Source organism: Sceloporus occidentalis, unplaced genomic scaffold (assembly GCF_023333645.1).
Source record: "Sceloporus occidentalis isolate IW3139 unplaced genomic scaffold, rSceOcc1.0.p SCAF_4, whole genome shotgun sequence".
Classification (NCBI taxonomy): domain Eukaryota; kingdom Metazoa; phylum Chordata; class Lepidosauria; order Squamata; family Phrynosomatidae; genus Sceloporus; species Sceloporus occidentalis.
Window position 1 is genome coordinate 25,270,544 of NW_028316984.1, and position 15,082 is coordinate 25,285,625.

Genomic DNA, 15,082 nt, shown 5'->3' on the forward strand with positions numbered 1-15,082 from the left:
TTGTTTTGTATACCTCACCCATTTCTTTATGCTAGAAACTGTAAGCCACTGTTGTATATGTCAGTCTCTCAAATGGTTTCAACTGCACACCTGTCACTTTATTTTGCTCGCTAAATCTGCCTGATACTTCTATCTACAGCCATTTTTAGTTCTAATCCTGTGAAAAGTACAGCAATAGATCAGTTCCAGCAAGTTTCAGCTACAAGTTGCTGTCCTGAATCAAGACTCTTCCTTTTGGAAATTAAAAAAAATTGTCATCCACATATCTTTTAAAGTCAGCTTGACCAGCTCTGTAACAATGTCTCATTCTTGGTATCGACTGGTTGATTGTTGGCACACCTGAGCATTTCCACCTGAATGTTACGTCTGTTTTTGGAGCCTTAATAGGTTCATCATTACTCTGTCGGACTTGACTGAGACAAATATGTTATAACTGTAATTTCATTGTAAATGAAACCTTTAGTATCTTGCCCTTGAATGCTATTGCAGTTTTTTTTAAAGCAATGTATCATAAATCTGTGTAAGGGGAAGAGGATCACCAGAAAAGGTGGAAGTTTATTTCCACTGTGTGCCAGAATACATGGCCCACACCCACCATTTTGACCCCTAATGGACATTCATGGCTTCTGCTTTCAAAACAAAACAAAATCCAGAGGTTAACCAGATGGGGTGTGAACTTCACTTTATCAATTTCTGTACTGGAAATTGTTAGTGGGCACTTTTATGTCTGCTGTGTCTTGATTCTCTTGAATTATGTGATAACCAACTGTGGTGGTACGGCAATAAATTTTCACCTCGTTTTTACTGCAGTAACACTTGTAGCTATAACCATAAAAAAACCAATCATCTAACATTACTGTGTAAAATGGGCTGGTAGATGGGATTCTGCAATATCTGTCAAAAGTCCAGCAGCACTCTGCCTTCCCTGGTTTCTCACAGTAAGTACTATTTTCCTGCAGAGAAGGAGGATTGCTGTGCAAAGTACTTGGACCCTTGTTTGGGGTGACTATGGCATGAGGTGGGACCGAAACAAAGTAGAAGGGCACATGTAATTTTTAATCATTTGGACATTTTCTCACCAGGCATACAAAGCAGAGCAGAATTCTATGCATCTCTGCCTAGGAATAAGCCACAGCATAAGCAGTTTCAAGCTTGCAAGGCACATATCTAGGGGCACATTTAAACTGACAGAAAGATCCAGTGTACCTTCAGGTTTTCCTGATCTGCAGTGACCATGAGCTTGTCTACACACTCTGAGGCAAGTTTGAACACACCCTGGTCCAATAGTTCATAGTATGCACTGGCACATGGCCATGGCTATAGCTGCTTCATTTTTTTCTCTTCTTTACCAGTGTATGCACATGCATGTACTTCTGAACTCCTCCACTGGCCTCACACCATCATTGCTATGGAGCACAGTTCACATACACGGGCAAATATCTGGATTTTCCACTTAAAACTGGAATAAATCACCACTTTTTTCTCTCCAGATTAAAGACTAGAATAGACTACAAAGCTGGGCCAAAGCTAACAAAATAAAATTCAACATAGAGAAATGTAAGGTACTGCACTTAGGGTGGAAAAATGAGGAGAGAGCAAGCTTCTTTTCTGCTGCTCCAGAGAACAGGACCCGGAAAAATGGATGCAAGCTGCAGGAAAAGAGATTCCACCTCAACATTAGGAGGAACTTCCCCACAGTAAGGGCTGTTCAACAGTGGAACACACTCCCTTGAAGTGTAGTGGAGTCTCTTCCTTTGGAGGTCTTTAAACAGAGGCTGGATGGCCATCTGTCAGGGATGCTTTGATTTGAGGGTTCCTGCATGGCAAGGGGTTGGACTGGATGGCCCTTGTGGTCTCTTCCAACTCTATGATTCTATGAAAAGGCCTAGATTTGCCCCCAGTCATCCTGTATGTCATTTGGACAGCTCACTGTGAAAACTAGACCATTTAATTTGGCCAACATAGATGCACCCCAGTTCTATGCAGTATCCTTGTAACATGAACAAGTGACCATCTTGGTGTCAGCACAAAGAGATGTATTTGGATGAAGAACTTTCAAAGGTGTGAATGTTCCTGTCTCAGCAAACACGTACAAGCACTTTATCGGGCACTTAGGATGTAATGGAATAAATTTTGTCAATGTAATATTTGTGGTTCTGGCACACATCTTGTTTTCATATTGTTTCTAAAATCATGTGTATGTTAAGTATAACTCAATAAGATGGGTTTAAGAAAAGTATGAGGCTAGAGTGCCAAAATGAATATGCGTTCCAGAAAATACAAGGGCTACATTTCTAGCATATCTTGAAAAGTTGTGGTGAATGAACAGGTTTATAGTTGACATCTTTTTAGACATAGGTAGACTGTAGCCTAGAATAAAAAATATTTTGAGATAGTCTCAGAGAATTAAAGGTGCTTTTCCTTGAAAGTGCCCAGGAGTCAGAGCTATCTTAATGTTGGGCAGTATACTCTGTTTTCTAGAACACTGCTTGTTGTTTCCGTTGGTTTGGAAGGCCTCATCATTATTTTAGAAATAAAATATCCATTTCCTCTGCAGTCAGTAACATGCTGTGCTGAGATTTCAGTTTCCACTAAAACCCTTTTCTTTGTTTTCTAGTATCTGCTGGCATCCTAGAAAGGAATGCCATTTGACTGAGCTCACAAATGTGAGGCTTGCCTATGGTTTCACATGTAATCCACATTACTTTTTCCCCCTTTCGCAAGAATTTGCTGCTGGAGGGAAAGAAAAACCCAAACCTTAGTTATTGTTTCACTTTTTCCTGCAGCTCTTTCTGAATTCACTGAAAGAGTGCTAGGTCACTTCTCTAAGTCAAACAGTTTGAAACTATAAGACAGTGATTTACCTCTTAGCTGATCTCTGACTAAGCTAGAGACCTTCCTGTTTGAGAGTTGGGCAATTAAATTATTATGTGTGTATTTTTTTTCCCCAGTGCTGCAGGAGGAGAAATTTTTAATTTATGTCTCCCTGATATAGAAGAAACCATACACGAAACGGATATTATTAGGCTTATACGACAAATACTGGAAGGCATTTGTTATCTGCATCAAAACAACATTGTGCATCTTGATTTAAAGGTAACATTACATGAGTTTTAAATATTTTATCTGTGTACGCAGTTACTTTGATATTTTAGAGCCTCTACAGATGAGCCCGAAAGGCCAGCCTGTGGGCAGAGTCGTGGCAGAGCGTCCACACACTCGACACTGTGACTCCTCCCTCAGGGCGCCATTTTGGCACGCACCCATTTACATGGTGCATGCCATGATGACGCCACTCTGGTGCTGTATCTCTACATGATGCAGCACCAAAAGGGCATCGTCACACCGCAGCGTGGCAGATATGGTGCCCTTTAGAGGGCGCAAGAAGGAGCTGTGTTTTGCCGCTCCTTTTTGCGTCCTCCAAAGGCCTGATCCGGGCCATGGAGTGCAGTTGCCACGGCCCATATCTAGGGGAAAAGGGGGCGGTCTGTATATCCCCCTACTCTCAAAAAAACTTGCCTTAATAACAATGGAAAGTAAAAGCTCTGTAAAAGGAAGAGGTTGGCACAGTTGCTGAAATGTTTAATGTTTAGTAGAGTGTCTAGATTAGAGCAGGATAATCATTGCTGGGGCATGATGGGAGTTGCAGACCAACAATATCCAAAGGCCCACAAGTTGCTAGCCACTGCATTAACAAAATTAGCTCAGGCATTTTAAGGCACTCAGACAAGGCCATATAGACAGCCTTTCCTTCCTTTTAAAGAGGAAAGCAGCTTGAAAGACCGTGTCATTTGACAATTCAGGCCGCAGTGGAGCAAAACTAAGTTCCAGTTTAGACAAACCAAATGCAACACCCAAGCGGTTCATGCCTAGAAGAGGAGGTAGGCAGCAGTTCTGTGTCTTCAATTTGCTTACCAGGATAGATACTACCCATTTTGAGGGTTCCCTTATGTGTTCCATTGATGCCAGGTGTATTCATAAAAGTTGTGGTGCAGCTAGTAGTGTGAAAAGGGGATACATATTCTCCCATATCTTTATGATGTATTCTTGAAAGCATCTGAAGGATGCAAGATTGAAAGAGATCTGGAAACTACAGTGGAATACCTGCTGAGGCATACCGTAGTTTCATGACAACAAAAATCAGTTGAAACTTACAAATGTCTTGGTTACACTGTTTTTTGCATCCTCTCCAAATGGCAATAGTAAACAAAAGACACTGCCAATTTATGATGTGAGAGCATTGTGGACATTCCTGTTTGGAATACCAAATACTATTTGCCGATCCAAAAAGAGTAACAGTAACAATAGATGCCAGCTTAACTGGCTGGAGAATGCATTGTTTAGGGGAGACAGCTCAGGATATATGGTCTCCAGAGAATCCAGACACAATATAAATTGGCTAGACTGGAGAGCAGTGTATTTAGCTGTAAAGGCTTTCCAACATTTAGTTTGAGGTAGACATGTGCAAGTTCATACGGGCAATACAACATGCTTATGTAAGCAGTCATGGGAAAAGAGTGTAGAATTACTGCAATTTGGTTTGGAGAAACAATATTTAAGTCACATTCTTTCCCCACCCCACCCCCTGTGAAGGAAGCAAGTGGTTCAGATCTTTCTTTCAGAGACAGGGTATGCTTTATAATACACTCTCAGTCTAGCTATCTTAACGTCAAGTTTAGAAGTACAGTGAGGAATAATGTTTGACAGATAAGAAGCTTCTACAATGTGCATTTTAACATATTGTTAATTATATTCGAACAGATTTCTATTTGTCCTAGATTTGTGCCTTTTAAAACAGTTGAATAATTGCTGCTAATCTTTCAGATTGATTTTGTTACTATTTCCATTGGAACTGTTGATATGGCCAGCTGACTAATCAATAAACGTTGTTGTTGTTGTTTCCATTGGATTTCTCTGCTATTTGGGTTTTATGAGTTTGTATGTGCTTAAGGGTTTTAAACAGCTGAGTATCATCTTCAGGCTTTCTTAAAACAAATAGTTTTTACAACAGTTCATTTATTCATCTATAGTGATGGTAGGCTGATCTTAGTGAGGTTATATCACTATGTGCACACATTCATAGCTAAACAACGTCTTCAGTATTGTGTATCAACACTGTTTTTTCTTTTCTTTCTTAATTGTAGCCCCAGAATATTTTGTTGAGCAGTGTGTGTCCCCTTGGTGATATTAAAATAGTTGATTTTGGTATGTCTCGGAAGATTGGCAATTGCTGTGAGCTACGGGAAATTGTTGGAACCCCTGAATATCAAGGTACGTCTCTGGGTCCGTATGTTCTATGTATGGTAGGAACAATCAACATCAGCTCCATGCTCATGAAGGGAGCTCCCTTGCTGTCCTGCATAAGTAAAGAATTATCTACCTCAGGTGTTTTCATGTTTTGACTTTCCCATCTCCAAGATATTTCAATTTATATATTAAATCAGATGCATATCAACTAATATAATGTCAAGAATCTTACTATGACATATCATTATAATGATCTGAGAGAAGTCCTTCCATGTTATACTATGTTCAGTGACCACAACTATCACAAATAGAAGTTTGTTTTGGGTACATCCTTCTCCTGGGCTATGTACTGGGCTATACTGCTTAATGTTCATGCCAGGACTTCCTCCCTCTCCCCTTGCAGCCTGCTGTCATACTGCAGGCCAACTCCAGAGGGTTTCCCACCCTCCCAGGGCATGTTTATTGGGCACATGTGGGTGGTAGGAAGGAGGGGGATCACCCCTTCTGTTGGTGAAAGCTTATGCCTGCAAGTGCAAATCTTTGGATACTACCCATATGCTGTCTCTCAGTGAACAGTTCTACATTAGTCCACTGAAGTACAACAGAAGTATATTGTGTTGCACACAGTACAGAGTTTGATGGCCTTTAAGCAGTAGAATTCATACCGTAAATCAAAATAAGCAAGTTAAAAGTGAAGATGAGCAGGGTACCATTTGATGAAAGATTATTGAAAATAAAGATGGAGGTTGTTGTGAGAGATCAAACAAAATAAATGCTGTGATGATGACTGTTGAATTCTGGAGTGCCTGGGAAAGAGCAGGAAGTAAGAACATAACAAAGGGAGAAATCACAGCAGTGGCCAGAGCACTAAGGTGTATGTTAGCCATAAATATAAGGAAAAAAATTGGGTCAATGGGCCAGGTACACCCTGCAGTCTGTAGTCATCTTGAGGTGGATGAACTTCGTGCTTGTTTGTATGTGTTCATGCACATAACATGTACATGTTCATGCATGCATGCACACGCAAGCACACACACATGCTTATACAGAAAGGAAAATACCTCCTGTGATCTACTGCAGTTCAGCGATGACTAGATTATATTAGTTTATGTCTGTGTTCCTCTGCATCTAAATTAATGGTTTCTAGCTCCCAGAGGTGCTGACCATTGGCTGTGTTGGTTCAGGGCTCTGGGAGCTGAAGACATAACATCTGACAGCTCATGTTTGGAAACTGCTAGTCTAGAGGGTGCAAACTGTAAGGATTATGTGAATCATTCAGTAGATTTTGAGTTTCTCTTAACTCCTATAAGCCTGTACTTTAAAATGGTATCACACATCTGTAGTAAGGGAATTGTCCTGAGTATGCCAAAACATGTTGCTATTTAGGTATATAAGATAGTTATTTTCAGAATGTATTCAATGGTATTTTTTTATTCCCAACAGCACCAGAAGTCTTAAACTATGATCCTATTACTACAGCAACAGATATATGGTAAGACGAATTCTTAGGTTAAACCAACTTTAGTTTGAACTTCAGAGTTTAGTACAAACACTGCTTTTCAATTGAAAGTATTTATTTATTTGGTCCTTTTCTTCATATGTGGCCTTTGAGAGCAAGCTGTCATCAAAATGACCAAGAGATTACTGAAAAAGGTAGAGATGAAAAGAGGGAATGAAAAGCAATAGTGAAAAATTAGGCAAACTAGTGTTTTCTGTGGCTCCTTTTTCTTCTTCAAGGATATCTGAGGATTTGGGCAAGGGGGATTATCCAGCGTTTCATTGCAGTTTGATTTCAAAAACCACTGTTCTTGAACATAAATGTAACATAACCATTGAGACCCAGTGTGGTATAGTGATTTGAGTTGGACTATGCCTTTGGAGACCTCATTCACACTCAAATTTTTGCATTGAGGAGATCCGGGTCTCCTGGAGATGCCACACCAGATTGATCAGGGTCATAGTTCCCATTGTGTTTACCCTGATCAAATTTCTCCTTGCTGTTCACACTACAAGGGACTCAATGGTGGTGGCTGCGGCCAGAGAAGGCGAGGAATAGGAGAGAAACGGCAGTGGTGGTAGTGAGGGGGGGCGAGAAGGAGGAAGAAAGTGAAGAAGGAGGAAGAGGTGGGAAACAGCGGTGGCGGCAGTGAGGGGAGAGGGAGAAGAAGAAGATGGAGGAAGAAGATAAGGGAAACAGCGGGAAACAGTGAGGGCGGTGGCAGTGAGGGGGATGAGGAAGAGGAGAAAGATGAAGGAGGAGGAAAATGAGGAGGAGATGAGAAACAATGGTGGCAGTGGCAGTGAGGGGGTGAGGAAGATATGGAGGAGGGAGAGGTGGGAAACGGCAGCAACCGCAGCAGTGGGGGAGATGAGAGAGGAGGAAGATAAAGGAGGAGGAAGAGGTGGGAAGAGGTGGCAGCGAGGGTGGCAAGGAAGAGGACGAAGATGGAGGAGGAGGAAGAGGTGGGAAGCCGAGGCAGTGAGGGGGGTGAGGAAGATGAAGGAGGAGGAGGGAGGACACTGGAGGAAGTGGCATGGGGGAGAGGAAGTGGAAGGTGAGGAAGGAAGACATGGTGGTTCGGATCCGGATCAGTAGTTCCCACTACCAAAGATCTGGATCCTTGCAGGCTGCAAAAAAAATCCCGCTAGTTGACCTAATCTCAAATGGGTTTTTTGGTCCTCCCCCCAAGTGCACTGAGTGCAATCAGGGGGAATATGAACGCCTATAAAATATTGGGTTGTTTCATAGTGTGAATGAGGCCCAGGTTTCTAAACCTTGCTTATCCATGGAAACCTACTGGGTGATCTTGGGCAAGTCACACTCTCTCAACCTCAGAGGAAAACAATAGCAATTACATTTCTGTACTGCTCATCAGTGCACTTAAGCACTCCCTAAGCGGTTTACAAAGTGTAAGCTAATTGCCCACAACAATCTGGATACTCATTTTAGCGACTTCAGAAGGATGCAAGCCTGAGTCGAGCCTGAGCCCTTTTGCTGGTATTAAACTTGCAACCTTATGGTTTGTGAGTGAATGGCTGCAGTACTGGCATTTAACCACTGCGCCACCAAGGCTCTTAACCACTACACCACCAGGGCACCAGGAAAGCAAAGGCAAACCTGCTCTGAACAAATCTTGCCATGAAAACCCTGTGAAAGGATCACCGTAATTCAAAAATGACTTAAAGGGACATAGCAACTACAGCATGAACACCCTTTATATTTAAATGGTGAAGCTACCACTATTGCATATGCAGTCTTAACGAAGTACTCTTTAGGTTTTATTTTGGTTAATAATCTTGTAGTGCTGTTTGCTTTTATTTTCATGATTTCCCAGCATTTGTCAGAAATAGAAACCCATTGCCTATACCTTACTGATTCTTTATTGGAAAGGTTTTTCTATCAGTTTCAATAACTTTGTTTCTAGTGCTGCTAAAGCTAAATAAAATGTAGTTCTGTATTTTATTTTGTATTTAAAACAAGCTTCAGTGTACCAGATATTGGCTAGGTTATTTTCTAAAATTAAAAAAGAATCTGTGGAACCTCCGGTTTCTTTTAACTCAGGAATCTTACTAGAAATACACGAGACATCTCTTCCCCGTGTTCCCATCCTTTTTAAATATCAGGAATCTTATTTATTTATTTATTTAAGAGTACTTCAGCTGAAATGGCTCCCAAAGCAGTACAATTTGTTAATTTAACAATTAATTTGAATCTTAGAAGGCTCTTCTCTGTCTCCTATTTTCCTGCTTTCTTTTTCTTGCCTTGAGAATCTTGACTCCTCTCCTAGTTTCAAGCTTTAAAAAAAAAATGCTGATGAATTATGACAAGCCCCTAAGAAGCCCACTCATTTGGAACCATGACTTCCCCTGCAACAACTACAGATACTTTGTCAAATTTGGAAGCATCTGGAACGATGTCCTGACAAGTTATGGCGGCCCAGACATAGATATGTGGGCACAAATCATTTGGCATTTTTTCCATTCATTATCTTTATTAGTACAAATATTTCAAGAACACCTTTTAAGGGCTAAGACAGGTTGCATGGTAAATTAATATAGAAATAAAACCCTATATAATAATAAAACATAAAAAAATAAAATAAAAACAACTAGCAATAATAAGTATAAATTCTTAACCCTGTCCCTGAAATTCCCTGTTGGAATAAAATAAAAATTATTGAATCTGTCAAAAGGATTTGCAGCTCTTTGATACACATGTTGGAGCCCTTGATGGGCACAAGTGTCCATGCTCAGTTTTATGGGCCTGATCTAGATTTTTGCACTAAATGAGAAAGCCTGTTCAGTAGAAGTATTATGTGTGTGTGAGAGAGAGCGGTTGCAGAAAAATAGCAAAGTATATACAAAGACCTGCCAACATTAAGCACATGTATTTGGAACTCTTTATTGTGGCTTTAATATGGTACATGTCTTCCAGGATTTTTGAGTCCCTGTGGACAGACTCTTGTTCCTTTCAGTTCAATAACAAGCAAGTCGCTTGCCATGTCCTCCTTGTAAATATTTGGATTAATATTTTCTACACAGTAAAGAACTGATGAGGCAAATATTCTGCTTTCTACCTGGAAAACAGCTGCGAAACAGTTTAATGCTTCAGAAGGCAAACTCATTTCACTGTATCATGTGTATAATCTGACTTTATGAACAACTCTTAAAGCTGCTACTATTTCCTACAAAATCTGAAAGAAAGAAAAATTATATAAAAAATGAAAGAGGGAACAAAAATTCAGCACCTGTGAGTACAAACAAAAAGTGATCTCATTTTGTCTGGTGAGAATAAAATATATGTTCTCTAATTTCAGGAGTGTGGGTGTAATTGCATATATGCTGCTTACGCATGAATCTCCATTTGTGGGAGCAGATAAACAAGAAACATACCTCAATATTTCGCAAGTAAATGTGGATTATTCTGAAGAAACATTTGCTTCAGTTTCATTGTTGGCTAGAGACTTCATTCAAAAGCTACTTGTTAAAAATCCTGAGTAAGTATGTGGTATGAGGGAAAGAAAACTTAAAACTGTATCCTATGATGTGAATTCATAAAATAACTAGTAGAAAGTATATGTAAAGGTTGGGATGGGTTTTTTTTTTTTAAATGATTGTACATTGTAAATGAACCCCAAGCTCAGTTTAGCTTTAAGATCTTCAGTCATCTCATTGGGCAGTTACAATTGTCCAGTAAGTAGGTAAAAAACTGCAATGCCACACAGATTGTTAAAGATCTGGGGCTGGGTTTAGCATTCTTGTGTGCCTTGTACCTCAGCACTTCCATAAAAGACATGCATAGCTTTATAGTTCTGAACAGCTAAACAGAAGTTGATCGTGACTTTTGTATTGCCTCTGAGACAGCGAAGCAGGACTTTCTTTAAGTGATACAGGTGAACAGCTATGTAGTTAATCCAGTGATGCCACAAATGATTGCTTGCAACATACTGCATTGCCTCTTCCTCACAAATGTCTTATACTTGTACAATCTCAGTTTAAGCAGTGAACAGTGGGAATTGGTTCCTTATGTCCTGGCTTTATATTAGTTTGCATGTACATGTGTTTACATGCATTAGTTTGCATATACATGTGTTTACATGCATGGAGGAGCCTTCAGATAGTATCTAATGGAAAAGAAGCAGTAGAGGGATGAGGAATTTTCATCTTCCCTTCCTCATTAAGTCCCACATGTTTATTTGCATCTTATGCTCAATACTTGAAATGTCTGGAAGGAGCATAAGCTGTAGCAAACCGTTTCAGAAAAACTCTTGTCTAGATTTCCCTTTCCTCGAGAACATGGAGGCACGAAGGAGGAATGGTTGCAAAGAGTGCTATTTGTTAAAAATACTGAGTATGAAGGAAAGGCTGTTTTGGAAGATTTGTCCTCTCCAGACTCTCTGAACTGTCCTTTTCTGTTCCCTCTACAAGTATCAACAAATCAGCCTTTAAATAGGATGAATAGCCACTTAATTTCCCCCTCCCCCCATTTTTCAGCAGTCTCTGCAGACGTTGAAGAGTCTCAAGGGCAGAAAATTGGCCCTTGAACCACCACACTTGCCTTTCACTGCTTTAATGGCTCAACTGTATTGTTCAGATAAGCTCTGTATCTTAAACATATGCCTCTTTTGATTTTTGTATTTAAGAGATCGACCAACCGCAGAAGCCTGTCTATCTCACTCTTGGCTTCAGCAAGGAGATTTCCTCTTGTTGTACAGCCCTGAAGAAAGTCCCAGTTCTTCTCCAACATGTGATCATATAAACAAATGCACAGAAGAGAGAAATAATAACAGGCCCATGTGTAACGGCATGTGCGGTGAACGAGAAGATAAAGAGAATATACCAGAAGACAGCAGTACAGTCTCCAAGCGATTTCGCTTTGATGATTCCTTGCAGTACCCTCAAGAATTTCCAACAGACTTTGTATGTTAACAAAGGCACTCCTACAGATTATTTTGAACTGACTGGGATTATGACCTACTCATGTGGCATATGCTTTAAGGTTGTGGCTTGTCCACTACTATGTTGTGGTTATCCTGGAAATGCACTTTTGAGTTGATCTTGTGTTGACCCTTCTTTGTGCTGCCATTGCTGGCAATGGGTTTGACTCAGAGGGATCTGGAGTCTGGCACCTGAAGTGGCTTGTCTTTGGAGGCAAGTAGATAGTTGAGTATAATTGCACTTTTCACATTTAAGTCCCAGACATGGTATTTGGTGTGTTTAAAAATAAAGTAGGCAAACTAGGGAGAGGAATCTTCTGAATGCTGACTAACAAAGCCTCACTAAGCACATCCTAACTATGTTCTAAGCCAAAGAGTGATCTAATAATACAGTTGCATTTGTATTGTAACTAAAGCTACATGAACTTGGCACAGCCGAGAAATGAGGCATTCTGTTCCAGTCTAGCAGTATAGTTTCATGCTGTCATCTTTTGTTAAAAGATTCAAATCAGTGACTTATTAGTATATAGTAGTACTGCAATGAAGCCTTTTGTTCAGTGGGGCTCAGTTGCTTGGACTGGATTCCTGACTGGCAGCCCAGTCTTTTGCATGTTTACTCAGAAGCTGAGCCTCAGTGGAATGAACATAAGTAACTGTGGATAGGATTGCAGTCTTGGATCTTGTTCATGTGTGACACTTCAATCAATTTGCATTCCTCAGGTTTACAATACCTAGTTTGGACACAATGCATACTTTGTAACCTTCCACTTTCTGTATGCGCAGATAATGTGGAAGAGGCTCAAAGGCGCTTCTGGTATCATGCATGAAAATGCCTTGAGCTGCTCCCTTACAAAATGTTTTGGTGTCCTTCCATGCTGGCAGGAGAATCTGTGCAATGCCGTATGCCAGTTAAGGGCAAGTTATATCTTGTAAGGCTTAGGTTTGAGCGCTTTTACTCATATCATCAAACCCAGTTTTATTGACTGCGATCACTGCACTTAAAAGAGTGCAGTATTAAATTTGTTTTAATTCTTCTCACTATGAAGGTGACTTCACCAGATTAAGCCCCCATATTTACAAATCTTTCCGTCCTCCTGTTTATCAGATGAACCTGCTGATCTTACTTACCAGAGTTACATTAGTACTAATAGGTGTGTAATAGCACACTCCTATGCCTGTTTACTCAGAGATAAATCCCACTGCATTCAGTGAGGCTTACTCTCAGGTAGGCATGAATAGGTTTGCAGCCTAAAGCCATATGTGCTCCTAATACCTTACCAGCGCAGGTCAAGTGAAGGAAAGTATAGATGAACACCAGTGTTTTGTGGCATTGAAGAAGCTAATCATTTCACAAATGCGTATTCCTCAGATGTGCTATACCATTGATTAGCAGAGGGAGTGCCACTGGTTTCCCAACATAATCTTAGAAATGATGTGTGGCTGATTCTGCAGGCGGAAGTGCTTGGGTATGCATTCATTATAAAAGCTGATGCATATTCCACATTTAGAAAATCAGTGCAAAATTTCAATACTGAAAGCCATATTAATCAGTTAAATTATCAGTTAAAAACTTTCGAGGGAAACAGGGGATTAGCAATCCATCATAATTTCATTTTTTTAAAGTGTTAATGTTAGACCGTTTAAAAAACAATCTCCTGTTCCATACATGCATTTTTAATATGGAAGAAAGGTTAAGAGTGAGACAGCATATCACAAATAATGGTAACACCAGCACTTTATAAAACTGAATATGGTAGAATAAGTATGTTTCCATTGTGGTATTTTTAAAAAGTTTACATTTCTTATTCTTTCTTCTAGTCTTAAAACTTTGTAAAAATTTTGAATAAGTCAGTTTTTTGTCTCTGGACAATAGAGTGTTTCAGATTTTATAAACTTGTATATGTAAATTCAGGGTATAACTTGAATCTGACAATTCTAAATGTTTCAGTATCTCTAATTTTGTAAGATTTCTTTGTTTAAGCATAAGTTTGTATATAATTTTATTGGAATATAATTGTTCTTGGAGATCTTTGTTTTGTATTCAATTTCAGTGGGATGTTGGAACTGGTTATAAAAGTTGCTCCCAGTATACCACAAGTAGCCTGAATTTACAGTTCAACTAATGATGTGCCAGATTCTGTTTATATTCAGTAACAGTATCATAACACATTATCAGTGCTGGGGAGGATAAGCGAAACACAGTTGTGCAACTTCTCACCTAAACTTGATGCATCCACATAGAACTTTCTTAGCAGCTATATGTAGAAAATACCACTTGCCATAATAGAATTAATACTTCCCAGTTGTAGACAATAATCCACTCACACATAGCTAGAGCTGGTCAGATGCAGCAACAGTAATAGCAACCCTTCCACAGTTGTGTGCCTTCAAGTCGTGTCCAACTTACAGCGACTCAAAGCCATATGACCCTAAGGCCATATCATTGGGTTTTCTGGGGCTGAGATTTCATGAAGAACAAATTATTGGGGGGTGGGGGGGAGGCTCTCTCACTCCTCTTTTAATGTATAGGGAAATTGTATAACTCACCCAAAGTCACCTAGTGGGTTTCCATGGCCCACCAGGGAATTGAACCCTGGTCTCCAGTCTTCAAAGTCAAAGTCCATCACTCAAACCAATGGCTTCTACAGACCACAGGCAAAAGATGCTGGTTGTAAACACATTTCCTGGAGATGTTTCCCACTTCATAGACTGTAGGAGAGATAACCTGTGCAGATGCAGCACTTGGCACAATCTTTCCTCTGTCTAGAGTGAGATGAGTAGGAAATCCCAGCAAAGACAAGAGCCCAAGTATATTGTGTAGAACTTCAGTCAGTTGTGTTTCCTTGTTGGCAACAGCCAGAGCATCCTCTGCATTCACCAGCCCATGTCCGCATTGTCTCAGAGACAACGTCCAGCTTAATGGAAGATGCTTTCATCCAGTCATTTCTGTTTATGTGGGGAGGAAATTCTTTAAAGTGTAGGACATGATGGAGTTATAAGTATTACTTGTTAAAATAGATAAATGTCCCTTTCATTTGTTGTTGTGAGCCTTCAAGTCATTTCTGATTTAAGGTGAACCTATCATGGGGTTTTCTTGGCAAAATGTGTTCAGAGGAGGCTTGCCATTGCCTTCTTCTAAGGCTGAGAGCATGTGACTTGCCCCAGGTCACCCAGTGGGTTTCATAGCTGAGCTGGAAATCGAACTCTGGTCTTCAGAGCCGTAGTCCAACATTCCAACCACAATGCCATGCTGGTTCTCACCCTTCACATAATTCATAATAATTTGCCAAATTATGATTACAGCATAAACTCAAAATTCAACAGTTCTTTTACTGTGTAATCTCATAGTACAGAGTTGAACATATGGACATCACCATAGTTCATTTGGGCAACATGGC

General features: G+C 40.1%; 1 protein-coding gene across 1 annotated transcript in view; it reads left to right on the forward strand.

Moving 5' to 3' along the window:
• Nucleotides 1–13,709, forward strand: part of STK17B (serine/threonine kinase 17b) — a 31,630-nt gene extending 17,921 nt beyond the window's left edge. The window contains exons 4-8 of the mRNA XM_089519549.1: nucleotides 2,952–3,096; nucleotides 5,145–5,271; nucleotides 6,691–6,739; nucleotides 10,065–10,244; nucleotides 11,391–13,709. Of these exons, the coding sequence (XP_089375675.1) occupies nucleotides 2,952–3,096; nucleotides 5,145–5,271; nucleotides 6,691–6,739; nucleotides 10,065–10,244; nucleotides 11,391–11,676 (787 nt within the window). The 3' untranslated portion in view covers nucleotides 11,677–13,709. The remainder of the gene's footprint in view (nucleotides 1–2,951; nucleotides 3,097–5,144; nucleotides 5,272–6,690; nucleotides 6,740–10,064; nucleotides 10,245–11,390) is intronic.
• Nucleotides 13,710–15,082: the final 1,373 nt, after the last annotated feature.